This window comes from Schistocerca gregaria, chromosome 3 (genome assembly GCF_023897955.1).
Source record: "Schistocerca gregaria isolate iqSchGreg1 chromosome 3, iqSchGreg1.2, whole genome shotgun sequence".
Taxonomy (NCBI): domain Eukaryota; kingdom Metazoa; phylum Arthropoda; class Insecta; order Orthoptera; family Acrididae; genus Schistocerca; species Schistocerca gregaria.
In genome coordinates, this window is record NC_064922.1 from 853,585,347 (window position 1) to 853,604,254 (window position 18,908).

Consider the following 18,908-nt stretch of genomic DNA (forward strand, 5'->3'; position numbering starts at 1 on the left):
TTTCAAAACCGCTACTGCCTACCACCCACCACAAAAGCTGGAATGCTCACTAGTTGGTGCTAGGGAACAGGTTGACTACAGCAGCTATAGATGATGGTAAACTCTACACCTAATTCCAAAGCTGCATCCCCTTCCTTATTTCCTCACCAATGCCAGCTGACTAACACAAATATATTTTAACCACTCTAGACCTCAAACCACCTGACTCCCAACTTACCCTATGTACACAGTCACTGGTATCCATTCTAACCTCTCCATCTATCACAACTAAATATGAGAATACAGTTTCCTTCTTCTTTTCCATCTTCACTTTGATGTTTAAGCTACAGCCTGTACCATCTCCTCCTTCACTCTCAGACAGCAAAGTAGGACTTTCCCCAATATGAAACAGGCAAATCACAAGGTGGCAATTTAACTACTCAGCCATAGACACCGTAATGTGACAGAAGAGGAAACAATATTACGAAATTATCCATGCCAGGACAGATGGTCATCTTGATACACTGGGTGCAGATAGAACACGTATTTTGTAGATAACTGCTAACATGTCCAGTCTTAATGCCACTTGAATATGAGTTTATAATTACTTTATGGTCGATTAGACTTGTTTTCAGTTGATTACTTTACGTTAATTTACTTTTGTAGAAAAGTCCTGAAATCACTTTCATAAGTTGATTACCCTAGAAATGACAGATGAATAATGTTCAACGTTAAGTCAAGAGTCAGTATAAATGTTAGCTCAAAATTTATTTTGCAATAAAAAATAAAATTACTCTTTTTAAACTAATTGTTACCACTATATAATGGATAAAATTTAATGCAGAAAATCATATCCAACTATGATTTAAAGCATGTAAACAGAATTTACATTTGTCATCTAACTTTTTCTTCAATACTTGAACTTAAGTAAAAGTATAATTTTTAATTGTAAGCTTAATCACATTTAAGGACTAACAATGCATGCAAAACACTTCGGTTACTGTAAGACAGAAATAAGCCAGCAGCAGAGGCCACCACAGCTCAGTTGTGCTCATTTTGTTCCAGCCTTTTTATTGCTGTTTTAGCTGTAAACATGAGTCAGCTTTATTCAAGATTTTAGTACCACTTTGTGTGAAAATTTGTAAAAAGTTACATTTTACATTTCTGGAGATGTTAAAGAATACAAAATAACATCAAATGTAAATATTCATCTTGATATTACAAAACTATCCCCCAGACTGATATCGATATAGTTGTCCATTACCATTCAATGCTTTTGGTTCTTGGTGATGTACATTGCAAATGTGTTCCAATAAATTCATCTGCAGTATTTTTTAAAGTCGACAGGAATATAAACGATTTTTGGTATACTAATGAATGCTAACATCACAACTAGGAAGTACCATTAAGGAGGTAAAAAATTCTCAAAATTTTTAAGAGTGGCGTGTGAAAAGTCCGTGCAAAACTAAAAACTACTTAAGTGTTTGGGGTAAACCTTTTTAATTTTTCAACATAGTCTCCTTTTAGACTTATACACTTCGTCTAACGCTGTTCTAATTTGTTGGTTCCTTTCAAATAATAGGAATTGTCCAAGTCTGCAAAACAGCTATTAGTTGCTGCAATCACCTCCTCGTTTGAATAAAATCTTTGTCCTGTCAGCCATTTCTTCAAAATGGGAACAAATAGTAGTCCAAGGGAGCCAAGTCTGGAGAATAGGGGGGCTGTGAAACGCGTTTGAATACTATTTCCATTCATTTTCAACCACTACTGCTGAGGTGTGTGCTGGTGCACTTTTCTGTGGTCCAATCACTGTCGATTTTCTTGCAGCTCAGTTTTCAAACAGTCCAGTAATGATGAATAATATGCACCTGTAATAGTTTTACTCTTTCCCAAATAGTCGATGAGGATTATCACCTACGAATTCCAAATCACAGTCGTCATGACTTTTCCGGCCGAAGTAATGGTCTGTAACTTTTTTGGTGCAGATTCTCCTCCCTTTGTAACCCATTGTTTAGATCGTTCTTTGGTCTCAGGAGTATAGGAATGTATCCATGTTTCATCCACAGTGACGAAACGATGCTTAAAGTCCTGCAGATTCTTCCTGAACAGCTGCAAACCATCCTTGCAACACTTCACACGATTCCATCTTTGGTCAAGTGTGAGCAATCGCGGAACCCATCTTGTGGATAGCTTTCTCATGTCCAAATGTTTATGCAAACTATTATGTACCCATTCATTCGAGATGCCCACAGCACTAGCAATCTCACACACCTTAACTCTTCTGTCATCCATCACCATATCATGGATTATATCAATGATTTCTGGAGTAGTAATCTCCACAGGAAGTCCAGAACATTCAGCATCACTTGTGCCCATATGGCCCCGCTCCAAAAATTTTGAAACCACTTATAAACTGTCCTAATCGAAAGTGCAGACACACCGTAATGTTTATCAAGCTTCTCTTTAGTCTCATGAGGTGTTTTGCCTTTCATAAAGTAATGTTTAATCACAACACGAAATTCTTTTTCATCCATTTTTTGACAATTACTCGACTTCCTTGATTCACACGAATGCCAAACACAAAGAAGTAGACCAATATGGCTGAAACTTGGTGTGTATTCTTTCCAAAAATGCTACTAACTAAACATGGCCTCGATATGAGCCAGTGGTGCCATCTCTGACTTTGCACGGACTTTTCAAATGCCCCTCGTACAGTAAAAGAAAATTTATAAGCTTTCCTTTTAATAATCTAAAAAGCACCTTCTTTTTTTAATTCCAGCACACATTCATTAATAAGCATTGTTGAACTACATACAGATATTGAAAGACAAACATATAAAATTCCTAAATTTTTACATGTTAGGCTTGCTTAAAGGATGCAGAGAATACAACGCAACTCACCTTTATCAGCAATGTTATTAAATATGGGAGAATGATGTTCTTTGGTGCTTTGCTGTCTTTCATTACATCTCCAAAACTTTTCGTATGTTTTGTCAAAATTGATCTCATAAAATTTCCCACAATTAGATTTGTGACACCTCTTAATTGAGGATCAACATGGTCAGAAAAAAGCAGGACATCAGTCAAAGGCTGTGCTCCTGAAAGACAGGGAAAAAAGTACTATCACAGTTCACAAAACTAAAAAGTATTTTGACAGAAAACAGTCATCTGCAAAGGGGAAAACAGTGCACCCTGACTAAACCTGTGATAGAGTTTCTCTTTAGCACTTTTAAATGGTTAGCCGGAAGAATTCAATTAAACTTGTCCAAGAGCATATCTTTCATAAGTCTTGTTGACCAATACCAAAAACTTTAATAGAGAGCAATTACATTCATGTGGTGTCAATATATAGTTAATTTGTGCACAAGAAAGGAAGGGGAGGGGTTCAAAAAATCTTGGTGCATAAATGACTTACTGTTTGGAAAAAAGTAATGAAGTATTTGTTGGATAAGACATCCTAGCATGCTTAGCGATGATGTGGGTGTGTGAAGGGGTTACATGTGAAATATATTAAAAACTGACTGTAGACAAATATAAGATTGGGATAAGTCAGTAACTGGGCAATGCCACACCTAGTAAACAGAAAATGTATCTTGCTCAGTTTTGTAGATGCTTGGGTTATCTTTTGAATGTACAACACTAATTGTATAAGGAAACTAAAGTATATGAAGAGTTTTCCCAGAAGTGTTCCAAAATTACACTGAAGTGCCAAAGAAACTGGTACAGGTATGTATATTAAAATACAGCAACATCTATATAATACCACAAGTGTCTGGCACAGTTTTTAGATCAGATACTCCTGCTAAAATGGCAGGTTATCGAGATTTATGTGAGTTTGAATGTAGTGTTACAGTCAGCGCACGAGTGATGGGATACAGCATCTCCGAGGTAGTGATGAAGTGGGGATTTTCCATTATGACCATTTCACGAGTGTACCGTGAATTTCAGGAATCTGGTAAAACATCAAATATCTGACATCGCTGTGGCTGGAAAAAAATCCTGCAAGAACGAGACCAATGATGATAGAAGAGAATTGTTATTCATGACAGAAGTGCAATCCTTCCACAAATTGCTGCAGATTTCAATGCTGGGCCACCAACAACTGTCAGCGTGCAAATCATTCAATAAAACATCATTGATATGGACTTTCAGAGCCGAAGGCCCACTCGTGTATCCTTGCCGACAGTACAACACAAAGCTTTACGCCTCACCTGGGCCCGTTAACACCAATGTTGGACTGTTGATGACTGGAAACATGTTGCATGGTCGGACTAGTCTCATTTCACGAGCGGACGGACGTGTATGGGTATGGAGACAACCTCATGAATCCATGGACCTGCATGTCAGCAGGGGACTGTTGAAGCTGGTGGAGGCTCTATAATGGTGTGAGGTGTGTGCCGTTGGAGTGATATGGAACCCCTGATATGTCTACATATTACTCTGACAGGTGACACATATGTAAGCATCTTGTTTGATTGCCTGCATCCATTCATGTTCATTGTGCATTCCGATGGACTTGGGCAATTCCAGTAAGACAATGCGACACCCCACACATCCAGAATTGCTACTGAGTGGCTCCAGGAACACTCTTCTGAGATCAAACACATCCGCAGACCACCAAATTCCCCACACATGAACATTATTGAGCATATCAGGGATACAATGCAATGTGCTGTTCAGAAGAGGTCTCCATCCCCTCATACTCTTACATTTTTATGGACAGCGCTGCAGGACTCACGGTGTTAGTTCCCTCCAGCATTACTTCAAACATCAGTACACTCCATGCCATGTCATGTTGTGGGAATCTGCGTGCTTGCAGGGGGCCTACACAATATTAGGCAGTTTCTTTGGCTCTTCAGTGTATTTAAATGTAAAAACCTACTTTAGATATATCAAGACGACAAAAATTACTTTCAGCTGTTGTTAGATCAAATTATGCTTTGAAAAACAACATGACACAGGAAAGAAAAGCAATACATGAACTTGTTAAAAATATCTGATGCAATAATATTCACTGAAGAACAGACAGAAACAAAGGATAGTTCTGAGACAGTATAAAATATACGTGAATCATTTTCCTGTAGCAATAGATCTTAATAAATGTAGAAATGAAAAAGAAAACTTATGCATAAAGTGAATGGTATAATTTCATTTTCCAAAAGCACTAGGCATCGTTTAAGTTCAAAATCGAAGTTAGAAGATAAGGTCAGAAATTTTGCAAAGTAATTTTCAACTCCTCTACTCTTCATTAAAGTTTTGAAAACCCGATGAGAGAAACATCCGTTTTCTTTAACTGTAGGTAGGCAACTTCTCTGCAACATTGCCCCTATCAGACTCAAGATCTGCACATGCATCAGCATTCAAATAATATTTTTAGTTTGTGAGGTGTAGTGGTACCAAGAAGCCAGATCATACATATCTGTAGACCTCAACATTGAGCCCTGTAGTTAACATTACCCAGCAGCAATCCTGAAATCCCATGGAAAACAGAATTGTTGGTAGTTCTTATATGGATTTTCCACTTTCACCACTCTCCAAAAAGAAACAAGAAAAATCTCAGATCCCCGGTGATAGATGTTGGCATGAACCATGATCTGCATTTGCCATCCCTCACCAGTCTCCATCACTCTCAGTATGGTCTCTTTCATCCGTTCCTCCACAAACACATGCCTGTGACACACATACGATTCCTCCCCCTCCAGTAACACTATTTCATTTCTATCACAGAGTTAACACTGTATGGCTCCAGCGAGCAATACCTTGACCCCTTCTTTCCCATAAATGGCTACCCTAATCTCAACGAAAGACACAGGATGACAGGAAGATTAAAATCTTGCTGCACAAAATTAATTAGACAGCATTGAACGAGAACAGCCTACAATTCTAACTCACCATCATTGGAACAAAAATGCCTCAAATTTATTTCTTAAAGGTGGGTGTCTAGTGTTTTAGCACAAACATTTTTTTTCTGCAAAACAGATCCTTTTCCATGCACAGGCTGCCGCGTGATAGTTAGACAGTATTTTAGGATTCTCTAGCTCCCAACAGGAATTAGTTTATTCACTTCTAGCCTTCGGGGGGGGGGGGGGGGAGGCGGGGGGGGGGGGGGAGGCGGGGGGGTGATGGGGGGGAGGGCGGGGGGAGGATACAATGTTGACTGTTGATACATCACATCTGCACTTTTGTACCCTCAGATGCATAGCCTCATAGAGAGGTCTCTTCGAGTGCTTGGATGAGTCTTGTCACTTTAAATACCTCTCAAGGTGCCACATATTACCACAATACTCTGCACTCACAAAACATATTGCTTGTAGAGTCTATACTTCCTTGTTTGGTATTTTCATTTTCTTGCCTTGCTTAGCCATAGTCAACCTCCTCCTCTTTACACCTTGTTAGAGAAATGTGTGGCACTGGTCAAAGTCGTAACAGATACAAAAGATCTACTGCCAAGAAATTTATTATTTACCAGATTCTACCCTGAATAGCATACTGATCCAAGACACAACACACAGTCTTGCATTCTGATTAAAGTTATCAGCAACTGAGGGTAATAGAGTTTCTAAATAAAGAAACTTGCTTTCATGAAACCCAATATTAAAATATGTAACTAATATTGGTCTTCATACTTATTTTGTTATAGAAAAAGAATTCATTTCTTCATTATTACTGTTTCAGAAATTACTCAATAATTCCATGTAAATCCTACAGAGGGACATGAAAACTGAATCAAAAGAAAAATTCAATTGAGAAAACTGTGAACTACAAACGGATGGAACAGTGACCACTACTAACATTTAAGAGGTAAAATTCCAAGTATGCCTGATAGAACAGATTAAATGTGATCTCTCACAAAACAAAAATTTGGCAGAATGCCCAGATGCACACTATTAAAGAAACACTAAAAAGTAGAAAATACACTGGCTGTCCAAAAAAAAAAAATATTCCTGGCATGTAAGAGATGTTAGCGCAATGGCTATGGCGGCAGCCTGAATCGTAAACAATAGTTGCGCATTCGACCAGTCAGTTGTGTGCAGGTAGTGTTAGGCTGTGCAGCCAAAGTGTGCCAACATTGTTGTGTCACAAATCACAATGGAGCAATGTCTCTTCATCAAGTTTAAAGACATTCTCCAGAATGGTTTGCAGAAGAGGAAAGTGTGTGCAGTGTCTGTGGCACACACCCTGACTCCCAAACCAAATCAATGATTCGGGACACCTGCAGCAACTTGATTGAAATACAACATGCAGACAATTCTTTACTACAAAAAACCATCACAGGTGACAAGAGCCAGTGTTATCAACACAAACCTACCACAAAACAGCAAAGTGCAGAATTTCACATGAAGGATTAAATGCTTTTACAGCATAATCCACATCCAAGATAATGTGACGTGAGTCGAACTACATCCCATAGAACGACTTTTCTGTCACTTTCACACAGTTTTATGAACATTCTGTGCATTTTACTCAAGTGAGGGATACTATGACAAACAAGTAAAGCATTAGTACTGTAATCTTAGCCCTATTTCTTTTAATCGAGTCTCAAAAATTTTTTAAATTTTTTTGCCTGCTGGGGTACACTTTGAGGATCCCTTGCATACACCTACTGGATTTAAACTCTCTAAAAAAAACGCCCGCGCACGCACACACACTTCTCAGAATGGTAGAATTTTATCATGGGTTTTTCTGTCTTCATATCCTTTTCTTCTTTCTTCCTTGTTCCTAACTGCATTATTCCTAACACTTTTTACTCTGTCCCTTCAATAGCCTCTGCAAAGAAGCCATCGAAGTACCAAAAGTAATTTCACCTGTGAGTAAATCATTTATTGAAGGACACACATGATTCACTTAATTTATGAATCAGTTTTTTAAGAGTATTTCTTGTCATGTGATAACTGAAGTGTACAATAAACTATAACATATTGTTCCATGATTCTCAACAGTATGGTTTCTACAATTCCTATTGTACCTGCGACATTAATAACTTGAGTAAAGTGACAGAATCTGCTATAATTTTAATAACTGAGATGGTGGAGGGAGATTACATACTGTTTTAGACATCTTATCCTTCATCTTTTTCTCCCCTCATCCTCGCAACAGTTTAGGTCACTCTCAATTTCAGGGTCAAGTAACCTGTCCCTTCTTTTCAATTTTACATACCCCATCCTCCTTGCTACCCCAAGAATGCATTGCAGCAATGATATGAAGTGCAACTTCTACTTCTGAGTGTTTCTATCAGAGCTACTTGGAATTTTGTTTCCTGCAGATAAATACTCATCACATACTGTCTTCTTGTCAAATACATGGAAACAACATTTACACCAATTTTTAAAAAGTTCTGGAATTTGCAAACTGAAATTTAGCACTATATTTAAAAGATATTTACATACTTTTCAAACCTGAACTAACCACAACTCCAGCCTGTAAACATACAAACAGTTTTCTTGAATGTATTACACATACCTTCAGAAAGTTGCTTCACTTTGTCAACAGGTAGCAGGATAATATCTGGTGCCAAGCGCACGATGCTGGAGATACAGCTGAGTGCTAATGCTTTAACACTGACCCTTACACTCTTGTCCGGCATTGTATGTCCCGTCACACCCGTCAACAGGAAGGAAGCTGCGAGGTGACGAGCACAGTAAATAAGTGGAATGTCACTGTCAGTGAAGCTCCCTACATCACAGTCCTGCAAAATTTAACAGTTTTTATTTAATTTCCCTGACCTCTGCCAACAAATTCTAAAACTGATAACAAAATTCATATTTTCATTTCCTGCTCTTGAGGCAGAGTTGTTTCAATTTTTCAGTGCCTTCAGAGCCCAAAGCAGCATAAATACAACAGCCTCAATTCCTATTAACTAATTTCAAAATATTTGAAGATTTCCCGCATGAAAAATTGCAATGCATAATCCATTGCTGTTTTTACAAAGCCTCATGTACTCCTTGTCTAATACACTCTTAATTACATCACTGTAGTAATACTAATGACGCAAAAGTTAGCAAAACTCGTTGTCAAATGGCTACAAGATTTCATGCTGTCCTTGTTGGTCTCAATAACACAACAAAAATGCAGTTAATTAATGCTTTGCATGTATGTGACTGGTTAATCACTCACTTCCATCCAATCAAGAAGAAATATGGAAATAGCAGAACCCTAAAACACTTGAAGGAGAATGTCTGGACAAGATCCCGTCTTATTTCAAGCATCACTGTGAAACATATACACAACTTTGAGTCCTTAGGAGTTGATTATGGAGCAGCCATGCAATCTACAGAACATACTTTCATAGAGTCACCTCTCTGGAAGACCACAGAGTCAGCCAGTGACCAAAATGAAAAGAGAAAATCTGTTTCGACTGATTTCATTCATTAGATGTTAAAGCTATGATACTTTCAGTTTCATTTCCTGTGCTAACTATTTATAAGTGCCCTAACTGAGATGTTTTAAATTATGCACAACATTAATCACAGATACTGTCATTCCAAAATGATGGATGTAAATAAAATAATCAATTTGTGATAATGAACAACCCTACAGACACAGAATACGCTGAAACACTGTAGGAGAAGTAGTGAAAGTACCTGAAACGGAACATCTATCTGATTGGCAGTTGGTGATGGAGACCCACTATACAGCATTGATTCTTCCTGTGACTCTTCACTTTGTACTGATGACTGCAGCTGCACCACAGGTGGTCGATTAGGAGCTGCAGGAAATGACACCTCACTACAGGTGTCAATGTCATCTAGAAAATAAATATTAAAAAGTCATTATATGGTGTTGTCCAAAATTTAAATGCACTCACTTTTTTTGTTACCCACATTCTGGCTACCACATTACTTACAAGAACATGAGACATAAATGAGAAGGGATTAAATGCACCATACATCAATGAACAAATACAAAGTGTAGTTTTTCATTTTTTCCCCCTTGTCTCAATGTTTATATTATTTATGCTAGAAGCTCTTTATTTTTCATTAAAAAAACCTTCTGCCTTTTGCAACCCTTTCTAGAATGTCTTTTACCCTTCTGCATCTATTTAACTTACAAGATTTGTATAGTCATCCAACTCTTCAAAAGTCTTTTATGCAAGCTTCTAACCATCCAGAATATATACCCCACGTGAACACTTAGTTTTCTATTTTGCTTAAGTGCATGTTTCAGCCATCAGCTAGCACATGTTCTGTCACAGTATGCACCTGGCTCAATAACAGTTTATTCTCTGTATCACTGCAACATCAATAGTGAATAGTTTTCAAACTCATGTATAATGAAAACTGATGTATTTCCTTATTAGCTGCTGGCAGATTAATTTGTTTAAAAATAATAAAAACTATATTTTATACAAACAAACCAATCATACATCAATAACGCAATGCAGGAGACAATGGAGGGGCAAAGGACTTACAGTCCACTTTATTACAATGAAATCCGCATCACGTAATTGATTATAAGCCACAAAAAGTTCATTAGAGTACACATTAAATTAATACCTCCAAAGATCCAATTTTTCCATGGAGGAGCATTTTTTATGTGAACTACAGCAATCACTTACTGCCGACAGCTTTAACTCAATATTTAAGGTGCTCTTGTAACCCATTATTGATAAAATCTTTTCAGATTAGCAGCCAAGTAACAAGATCATCTTGAAGTAGTAGCTGTTTCAGTAAATTTCAAACATTTCACCTTCAGGCTACAGTTGCAAAATCTGTGTGTTTGTTAAAAAGTAAAGTAACTATTACAAACTTCAAACGAGCTGCAAGTTATTCGAAACACTAACACGCAATGTATACACCTCAACAGAAGTTTGGAATGTCGTAGAGTTTACTACAATGACTTCTTACAGTATACCCATTGAGATTTGTACAATGCATTATTAACAAAATAAACATAATTCCTTCTGCAAACAAGAACGATTTTTGTTACTTACAAAAACTCATTACAAAACAAAGCAGTCTATCTCCTAAGTATACATCATGAAAATGAAAACAGTGCAAATCTTAATTATCAGTCCTTACTAGTGAGTATATCCTCCCCGCACATGGATTAGATCTTTCACTCTGTGGGGCCTGCTCTGGATGAGACCATCAAGTTTATCTTGGGGTATGAGGTCCCACTTCTCAATGGTAGCTTCAGTGACGTCCTGAATAGTGTCAGGTGGATTCAGACACTATGCAGTGATCACCTTCAACAAGTCCCTTGCATGCTCAGGGGCTGATGCAGTCAGTTGATGTTGCATCTTTGAAGATACTGAGACACTGCTGTAGTACTGTGCAATCTTGCAGCATCATCAACTAGGATGGAGCTGTCAATGACTTCACGTTTGTAGGGCCTTACAATCATTAGTCAGACCTCTTCAAGGTATTGGGGCCCAGCCGAATTGCTGTAGAAGAGAATTAGTGGGGTCTGTTGTCCTGTCATTACTGCTGCCCAATTCGTTACACTTCCACCTCCAAACAGATGGACTTCCTGAATGTATCAGCATTCCTGGTGCCATCTAGTGCTTCTCCAAACCCTAACACGTCTAGTGTCCGGTCACAAACCAATCCTGGTCAAGTCATAAAACATGACATTATTCTATTCTGCAATGGTCCAATGTTAATGTGCAAGAGCTCAGGTCCTTTGATTGCATCGGTTCCATTGGTTCAGTGAAAAATTTCTCATTGGTCTTCTGGAATGATGGCCACCCTGATGCAATCTTCTATGCACTGATACATGGATCCCTGTTACATGGGAGAAAACATTTATGGCAGTTGATACTTGGTCTTTGCGAGCCGACAGTTGGAGAAAACAATTCTGCACTGGTGTTGTCATGTGAGGATGACCACTGCAAGGTCTATTGTTCATGTTCCCCATCTCTCTGCACTTTCTCCATATCTCAGACACACCACTTTGAGTGGCATGTAACCAAGTGGCAACATCTTGATGGGTATGATCTGCTGAAAGTAAAGCCACTATCCTGATTCTATCAAAATGTTGTGTGCCTTTAAGTGACATGTTACTGCAGTACTGAACACAAACTGAATGAAGCTACTGTTGATACTGAACTGCCTCTGATGTGCCTGCTGTGGTAGTGTTATCTTTACGTAATGGGGAAACAGACACAAAGCATGCCAGTAGTAAATACTGTCTAGAATATGGGCTCTAAATGGATAATGTGTAAAGTACCAACAGCAATGAGACCTCTAGTATCATAGACTAAATTTTACAATAGTATTCCAACCTTTTTTTGAGCAGTATATTTTTTTAACTTTTTTTGAGTAGTGTATTTTTTTTTTTACCAAACTACACATCTAAAGATTATGATTAAAGTTCTGTAATTCTGTTAAATTTCTGACTAACAGTTTCCTTTTTAAGAGGGTAAGGAGGAACAGGTTGGGAGAGGTTGTAAAAGTGGAGTATTGGGGTCAGTGGCAGATAACTGAAAACCCTAGATTAAGAAAAATCCACTTATTATGTAGGTGTATGGAAGCAAAGGTGAAGTAGAAAATATAATGTAGTTAGGTATTTGTGTGTTCCGAGTATTTCCGAATACTGAAACTGTGGCCTCTGTTTATAATGTGGAATCAATCAAAAGATAGCAGGGGCACAAAGATAATGCATTAGTAAGCACAGTGCCAACACTAGATCACAAACATATGAGTGAGAAGATAATAGAGATAAGAGGCAGAAGAGAAAATGAGAAATGGAAAGCAAAGTGCAAGCATTTTGGGAAATGAAAGAAAATCTTCATTACATAATACATGAATGTCTGCCTATATCTGTATGTCCAACTTCCATTATTTCACTTTTCAGGGGAGTCAACTCCTTGTCTGTACCTATGCTGATACCTTTCTGTGTCTCCAGGCCTTTACCAAGAACATCATATCTTCTTGTAATTCTTGGTCTGAGTATTCATACTGAATGGGTGTCTGCTGTAGACAGGAAGATATTGTTGAATGCTTTCATTCTGACTGGAGCCTGGATGCAAGCTCAAAGACATGGAGGTCAACATTAAGGAAGACAGACGGATATGTGGAGAAGAGCATGATGTTTTTAGTTTGGAAAAGGAACTGAGCTGCAATATGCAGTGGATACATTTTCAAATCACAAAACTTTTCATTCAGTTTTGCCTCCCTTCCTCAACGTTTTTCAGACACAAGCCTTTTCTTTGGGGCCTTATAAATTATCCATATAAGTAATGGCAAGTAGTTCCAGAATGTACAGAACTACTTTTAATGCTGATAGTGCAAGTTACAAATTGATGAGGATTACAGAAAACTAAAAATCAACGAACAGAACTCACAATAAAGCAGCAAATATCACAACACAAAAAATGTCGCAGAGTTTAATGAAGGATAGGAACACAGAAATCAGTCGCGATCATACTCGTTTTTCATTATTCTTGCATATACAAAATTTCAACTATAAATAGCCATCTTCAGTGCTAAAGTATGAGAAAATTACATAATCAGATTAACATAAAAAATAAGTAAAGCACCAAGTTATCCAACAGTGATGATCCATCCTAGTCAACATACCATTTGAGTAAGTTACCATCCAACAAACTCGCAGCACTAGATGTCACTATATGACTTTACTGGTGTATGTGAAAAAGGAAACTTAAGTGGTTGTTTACAACAAATACAGTAGCCTCAGTTTGCACCGTGTAGTATGCATAACACTCTTTGTATTATAAAAATAACTAACCCACTTTAATTCCAATATGGCAGTTTAAAAACCTTTTTTAATAAATAAATTCAGCAAGTATATTTGCATATCACCTTTAAAATACATCACGAAATGCCAATTTAAAATGTGTTTGTTCATATATCAATGATGAGGCAATCCACCAAATCTTATGCAAAAGATCATTACCAGGTTCATAAAACTGTCTTACAGAGAAATGTTACATCACAGTAGAAATGAAATGTTGCACATTTTTTTGAAGATTGTCTTCTTAAAATATAGTTCCATACCAAACCAAAATTTGTCAAAAGCTGAAGTGTAGCGTTGTTGCTCCTAGTATAGTGGTTAAGTGATCTACAAAATAATTAATACAAAAGAAACATAAAAAAGTTCATACATGTCATTTTCTTGAAGATCTGTCGACATCATTGTAAACAATTGAAGATCAATTGACAAGGCTAATTTAACCAAGTACATTTAATAAAAATAAACTAATGTCCTGTACTGATGTAAATTTCTTATGTAACATATGGTGTAGCTCCAACTTGGTATTATGCTTGCAAAGAATGACATAACAACCTGCCTTATATCTAGGCCCTTACTGATGGTAAACCCAACATAACATTGGACAGTTCCACCAAAATGGAAGACAAAATGATCCACTTATTATTAACAGTACTCTGGGGTTTTTGTTCAGTTTTTCTACCTCACTTTTTACCAATGGAGGACTGTGGTCTAGCTGTATGTTGGTACCACGATGTTTTGACTTAAGTAAAACTGTTCCTGTATTCCTGTAGTCAGTTTGATTTTGTATTATGTTATCAGGTCTATCTTAGGTACTGACTGACACTAAAATAGTTACAGCATCTCCATCAACAGTAAAGTTAAATTTAATAAAATTATTAATATTGTATAGTTAGAGAAAGCTGAACAACAATGAGAATATTCACATTGGCCCCATATGTAAACCATCCGTTACCATGACCAAATGAATCATTAATATCTAAACTAAAATTAAGTCTGCAGCCACAGAAAACAGAAGGTCCGTCCAGCAAGGCTTGAGCAGCGACAGACTTGAGTGGTATATGATTCTTCTTGTCTCCAGATGTTGTAGCAAACTCAATGTTCTCGATAGTTTTGTACACTGTCTGTTTAGAACGGCAGCGGTATCTTCTGTATGGCATCTTGGCAGCGTTCAATGCAGTTGCCTGTGCAGCAGCAGCAGCAGCGCGAATGAGCCGCTGCGCGGCACTCGCTCGCTTATATAGAAGTCCGATAACGCGTGACCTTGAGTCGGACTTAGAATATTTCAAAGTGCCAGCGGCGCGTTATCCCGGACGGGAGCACTAGCCGTTCTAGGTGCTCCCGTCCGCTGTGCGCTAAGTCTGAAGTTGTAAAAATGGCTACTAGAAATCAAAAATTATTTCATTGCTGAAGTAAATGGTACAAAGAGAATTATACTATTTTAATTAAAAACAATTATTATTGTGATAGTCTGAAGGATCTCAGAAAACACTAATCCAACAGTACTGTGTTCAAGGTAGACTGAACTACTGAGTAAATTAGGCTGAAAATAAAATCATGAAATATGGCTGTGCAGTTGTGAACATTTTTCTAATTTACATCAGTCTACCAGATAAAGCTCTCACCATTTATTTTACCAATCTTCATGTTCGAATAGCCACGTGTAGTTTCTTCTGTCTGGATGAAGCTGTTGTCTTCAGTTTCTTCTTCTTGGGCATTTGACGTTTCAAACGTTTCATTTCCATGAGAAATGTGCTGTGGTGATAACTTCCCTGCTGCTTCCATAGCTGCTCTAGCTTCCCCAATCCATTTCTCAATGGATGGAAGCTTCAGGTCAGGGACATCTGTCTCATTATCCAAGAGTGACATATCCCCGTGAGTAATTGATGGTGCAACACTCATTTGGCCTTAAAAGGAAATTTTTTGTGGCTGTTAGCGATTCCAACAGAGATCATAAAGCTACCATCACATTTCATTGTTATTTTAAAAGACATAAATGTTAACACATTATAAAAGTCTATACAACCAATTGATAGCAGTTTGTCTGCTGCCACATGCATTTCACTTCATTTATTTGGGAAGCATCATCAGCGGCCTGTAATACATGTTTCATTTCTTTACATACAGTAAACGTATGACATGGTAGATATAATATGCTGCTACACTACATTCTGTCATGGCTTTCTCTTGTTTTTTTTAGGGTACACACAAGTTTTTGTAGCATAAAGTTCGTAATGAGAACTTATCGTTCAGTGTTACTTAAGATTTGTAGCACTGTTAGAAATCATAAGGAACACAATATGATAAGTTCTAATTACGAACTTTGTGCAACAAAAAGTTGATTTTAATATTTTTTAAAAAATAGAAAAAAGGACATGACAGAATGTAATATAGCAGTATATTATATCTACCACATAATATTTTTATTGTTATGTAAAAAAAGGAAACCTTTATTACAAGCCACTGATGATGCTTCCCAAATAAATGAAGCGAAACACGTATGGCAACAAACAAACTGCTTTCAATTGGTTGCATAGAAGGTGCATACCTCCAAGAATTTAAAGCAACTAAGCAAAAGAGGAAAACAGAAAAAAGAGATTATAAAAATATTTGTAAATAAATTTCTTTATCAATATTTAATTAGAAGCATTCATTGTGACTTACATAAGACTAGACAGAATGTCATATAACATACATATACGATATGTTAATGATAAGCACAAATGTACATGCATCACAAAACAGTTGAACACTACAAGCTATGTGAGAAAAATGACAAGACTGACAACACTGCAAACGATCTGGCAACGCTATTTCGTTCTAATTGTATGAACCAATATGCACATCTGCTCTAGTCACATTCACTTCTTTTCAACTCCATACAGTCATCACAACATTTTGAGAGCATCATCAGTGAAATTGTGTTTCTGTTGTGTGTTATTAAAATGCGACAGTGGCATTTAGACCAACGTTATGCCATCGACTTTTGTGTTAAACATGGGGAATTTATGAGTGTGACCTTTGAAAAGTTGAAACAGACCTATGGGAAACATTGCTCATCAAGAAGAAATTTTTTTCAATGACTAGAATCAGGTAGTACATTGAAGATATACATCACACAGGGAGATTTTCAACTTCAAAAACTGTTGAGAATGTCAAATGTGTGTGTGTGCTGCTGTGAGATCAGACACATTTAACAATAAGGATGACAAGTGACCTATTAAAATTAAACGCTTTCATCGTACATCAAATTTTAACCGAAGTTTTGCACATGGAAAAGGGTTGTGCCAAAATTGTGCCGCAAAACCTCACAATTGAGCAGAAGGACAATCAAAAAAACGTATGTGTTGATCTCCTTGAGGGGACTGCCAATGACCGCGACTGGTTTAGTCATGTGATGACACGTGATGAATCCTGGACTTTTGAGTACAATCCTGAGAAAGTGGCAAAGTGAGAGTGGCACACTGAGACATCTCCTTAACTGAAAAATGCTCAAATGAGCAAATCAAAGATCACAATAATGCCAATTTGCTTTTTGACAGTAAGGGGCTTTGTGCATATAACATTTATTCATCCACCTGAAAAGCTCAGGAAAAGGCTGAATCGAGTGAGACCGGACACTGCAGACAACGGATGCTGCGTCATGATGCCACACTTCCCTCATGGAATTTTTTACCTCAAAAGGCATTCCTGTTATTCCACAGCCCCCTATTCACCTAATCTGAGTCCTCAATACTCTTTTCTTTTCCAAAAATTGAAAAAAGTGTCTTAAAATGATGTCATTTTGGAGCTCTGGAGAACATTCAAAAGAATGTGACTGACATGTTAAACACCCTACCAGTCAAAGCATTTCAGCACTGCTACCAAGGCCGCGAACGATGACTCTGCACCGAATCCAGGGTTATTGTGTGGTTCGGCCCCCAGTAGACCCCGACCCCAATTCCCCCGCCCACCCCCACCCCCACCCCACTGTAGTTACCCTGCATGATCATCATCTCAGTACGTCAACTAAAAGACACTTTTGGATGCAGTGAATTTTGCACTGCACATGTCAACCACCCCTGGTGCAAACTACCGGGATATCTCCTCTGGGTTTGCTTACCACACTGAGAGTTGCATTCCCTGTGCTTGCTCTGCGTGACCAGTTGTTCTTATGTTTGCTCGAGGCAAAGGTTACAGACTAGTGGTCCACGTATATTATGAATGGTCTGGCCTCCACATACAGGCGAAAGTGCCACACTGCTTTACACAGCAATCAGATTGCTGCTCTCCATTTGAGCTGGGATACTGTGAGCTTGTGAGAAAAAAACTTAGAAGGTGCCAATAGCCTTCCACATACTGGTGACATGTGGCTCCAGTTGCATGTTGGCTGGCACCTATGACTACTGATGATGGTGGCGATGGGCTAAAAGAATTGCTTTTTGAAAGGTCATTTTTATCTGGTTGAAGGCTCAATGCAACTTGGGTGTCCACTGCAGTGGCTATCGACCTGTTGTGTCTTTGCCTGCTAGCACTGCCATCAGTGGCGCTCGTACTTTCATCACTCCTGGTAGATGCCGACTGTAGAAGTTTACGAGCCATTCACGGGAAGAACAACTGCTGATAAATCTCTGTGTGGGCTTGAATCTCTCTCATTTTATCTTCAAGTCTTGTCGCAAGACATATGCAAAAACTCATATTCTCGGAACTTTAAAAGTAAACCATATTGTGATGTAGTACACCTCTCTTGCAACATCTACCACTTTTTTTCAGATCTTCTCTATTTCCTTCATCAATCCTCATGAAAAATATGTAAGTATTGGTTGAATAAAAGTTTTGAGTGGACTACATTTCCTGAGGAATCCTCCAGTGAATCACAGACCAGCATCTGCCTCATATGAGACTGGTTTTATGGAGTTGTTCCATTTTAAATTGATTATAGTCATACTCCCAGATATTTTAAGGATGCAACTGCTTCCCATGATTGTTCTGCAAATCTGTAATCATACAATCATAATTCCTTCTGTCTGTTTAGGTGCAATACATAACATTTGATTTTAGTGAGGTCAACTACCACTGCCTGCACCAGGCAGGACTCTGCAAGACTCCTTGCACTCCACAACAGTATTTGCACTTCAGTACAGTTTTCTATCATTGCAAATTCTCCATATGCAGCGCCACTGTGTGTCAAAAGCCTCATGGAACTTCCGGCGTTATCGACCAGGTCGTTTATTTACATTATGAAAAGCAATGGAGCT

The 18,908-nt window shown here is 37.9% G+C and overlaps 1 protein-coding gene across 2 annotated transcripts in view; it reads right to left on the reverse strand.

Annotated features, from left to right (window-relative positions):
• LOC126354803 (huntingtin) overlaps positions 1-18,908 on the reverse strand; it is a 472,584-nt gene that overhangs the window by 388,005 nt on the left and 65,671 nt on the right. For both annotated transcript variants that reach the window (XM_050004721.1, XM_050004723.1), the window contains exons 8-11: positions 15,297-15,578; positions 9,561-9,724; positions 8,440-8,665; positions 2,881-3,077 (exon numbers count right to left, since the gene is read on the reverse strand). In XM_050004721.1, coding sequence (XP_049860678.1) covers positions 2,881-3,077; positions 8,440-8,665; positions 9,561-9,724; positions 15,297-15,578 — 869 coding nt within the window. The remainder of the gene's footprint in view (positions 1-2,880; positions 3,078-8,439; positions 8,666-9,560; positions 9,725-15,296; positions 15,579-18,908) is intronic.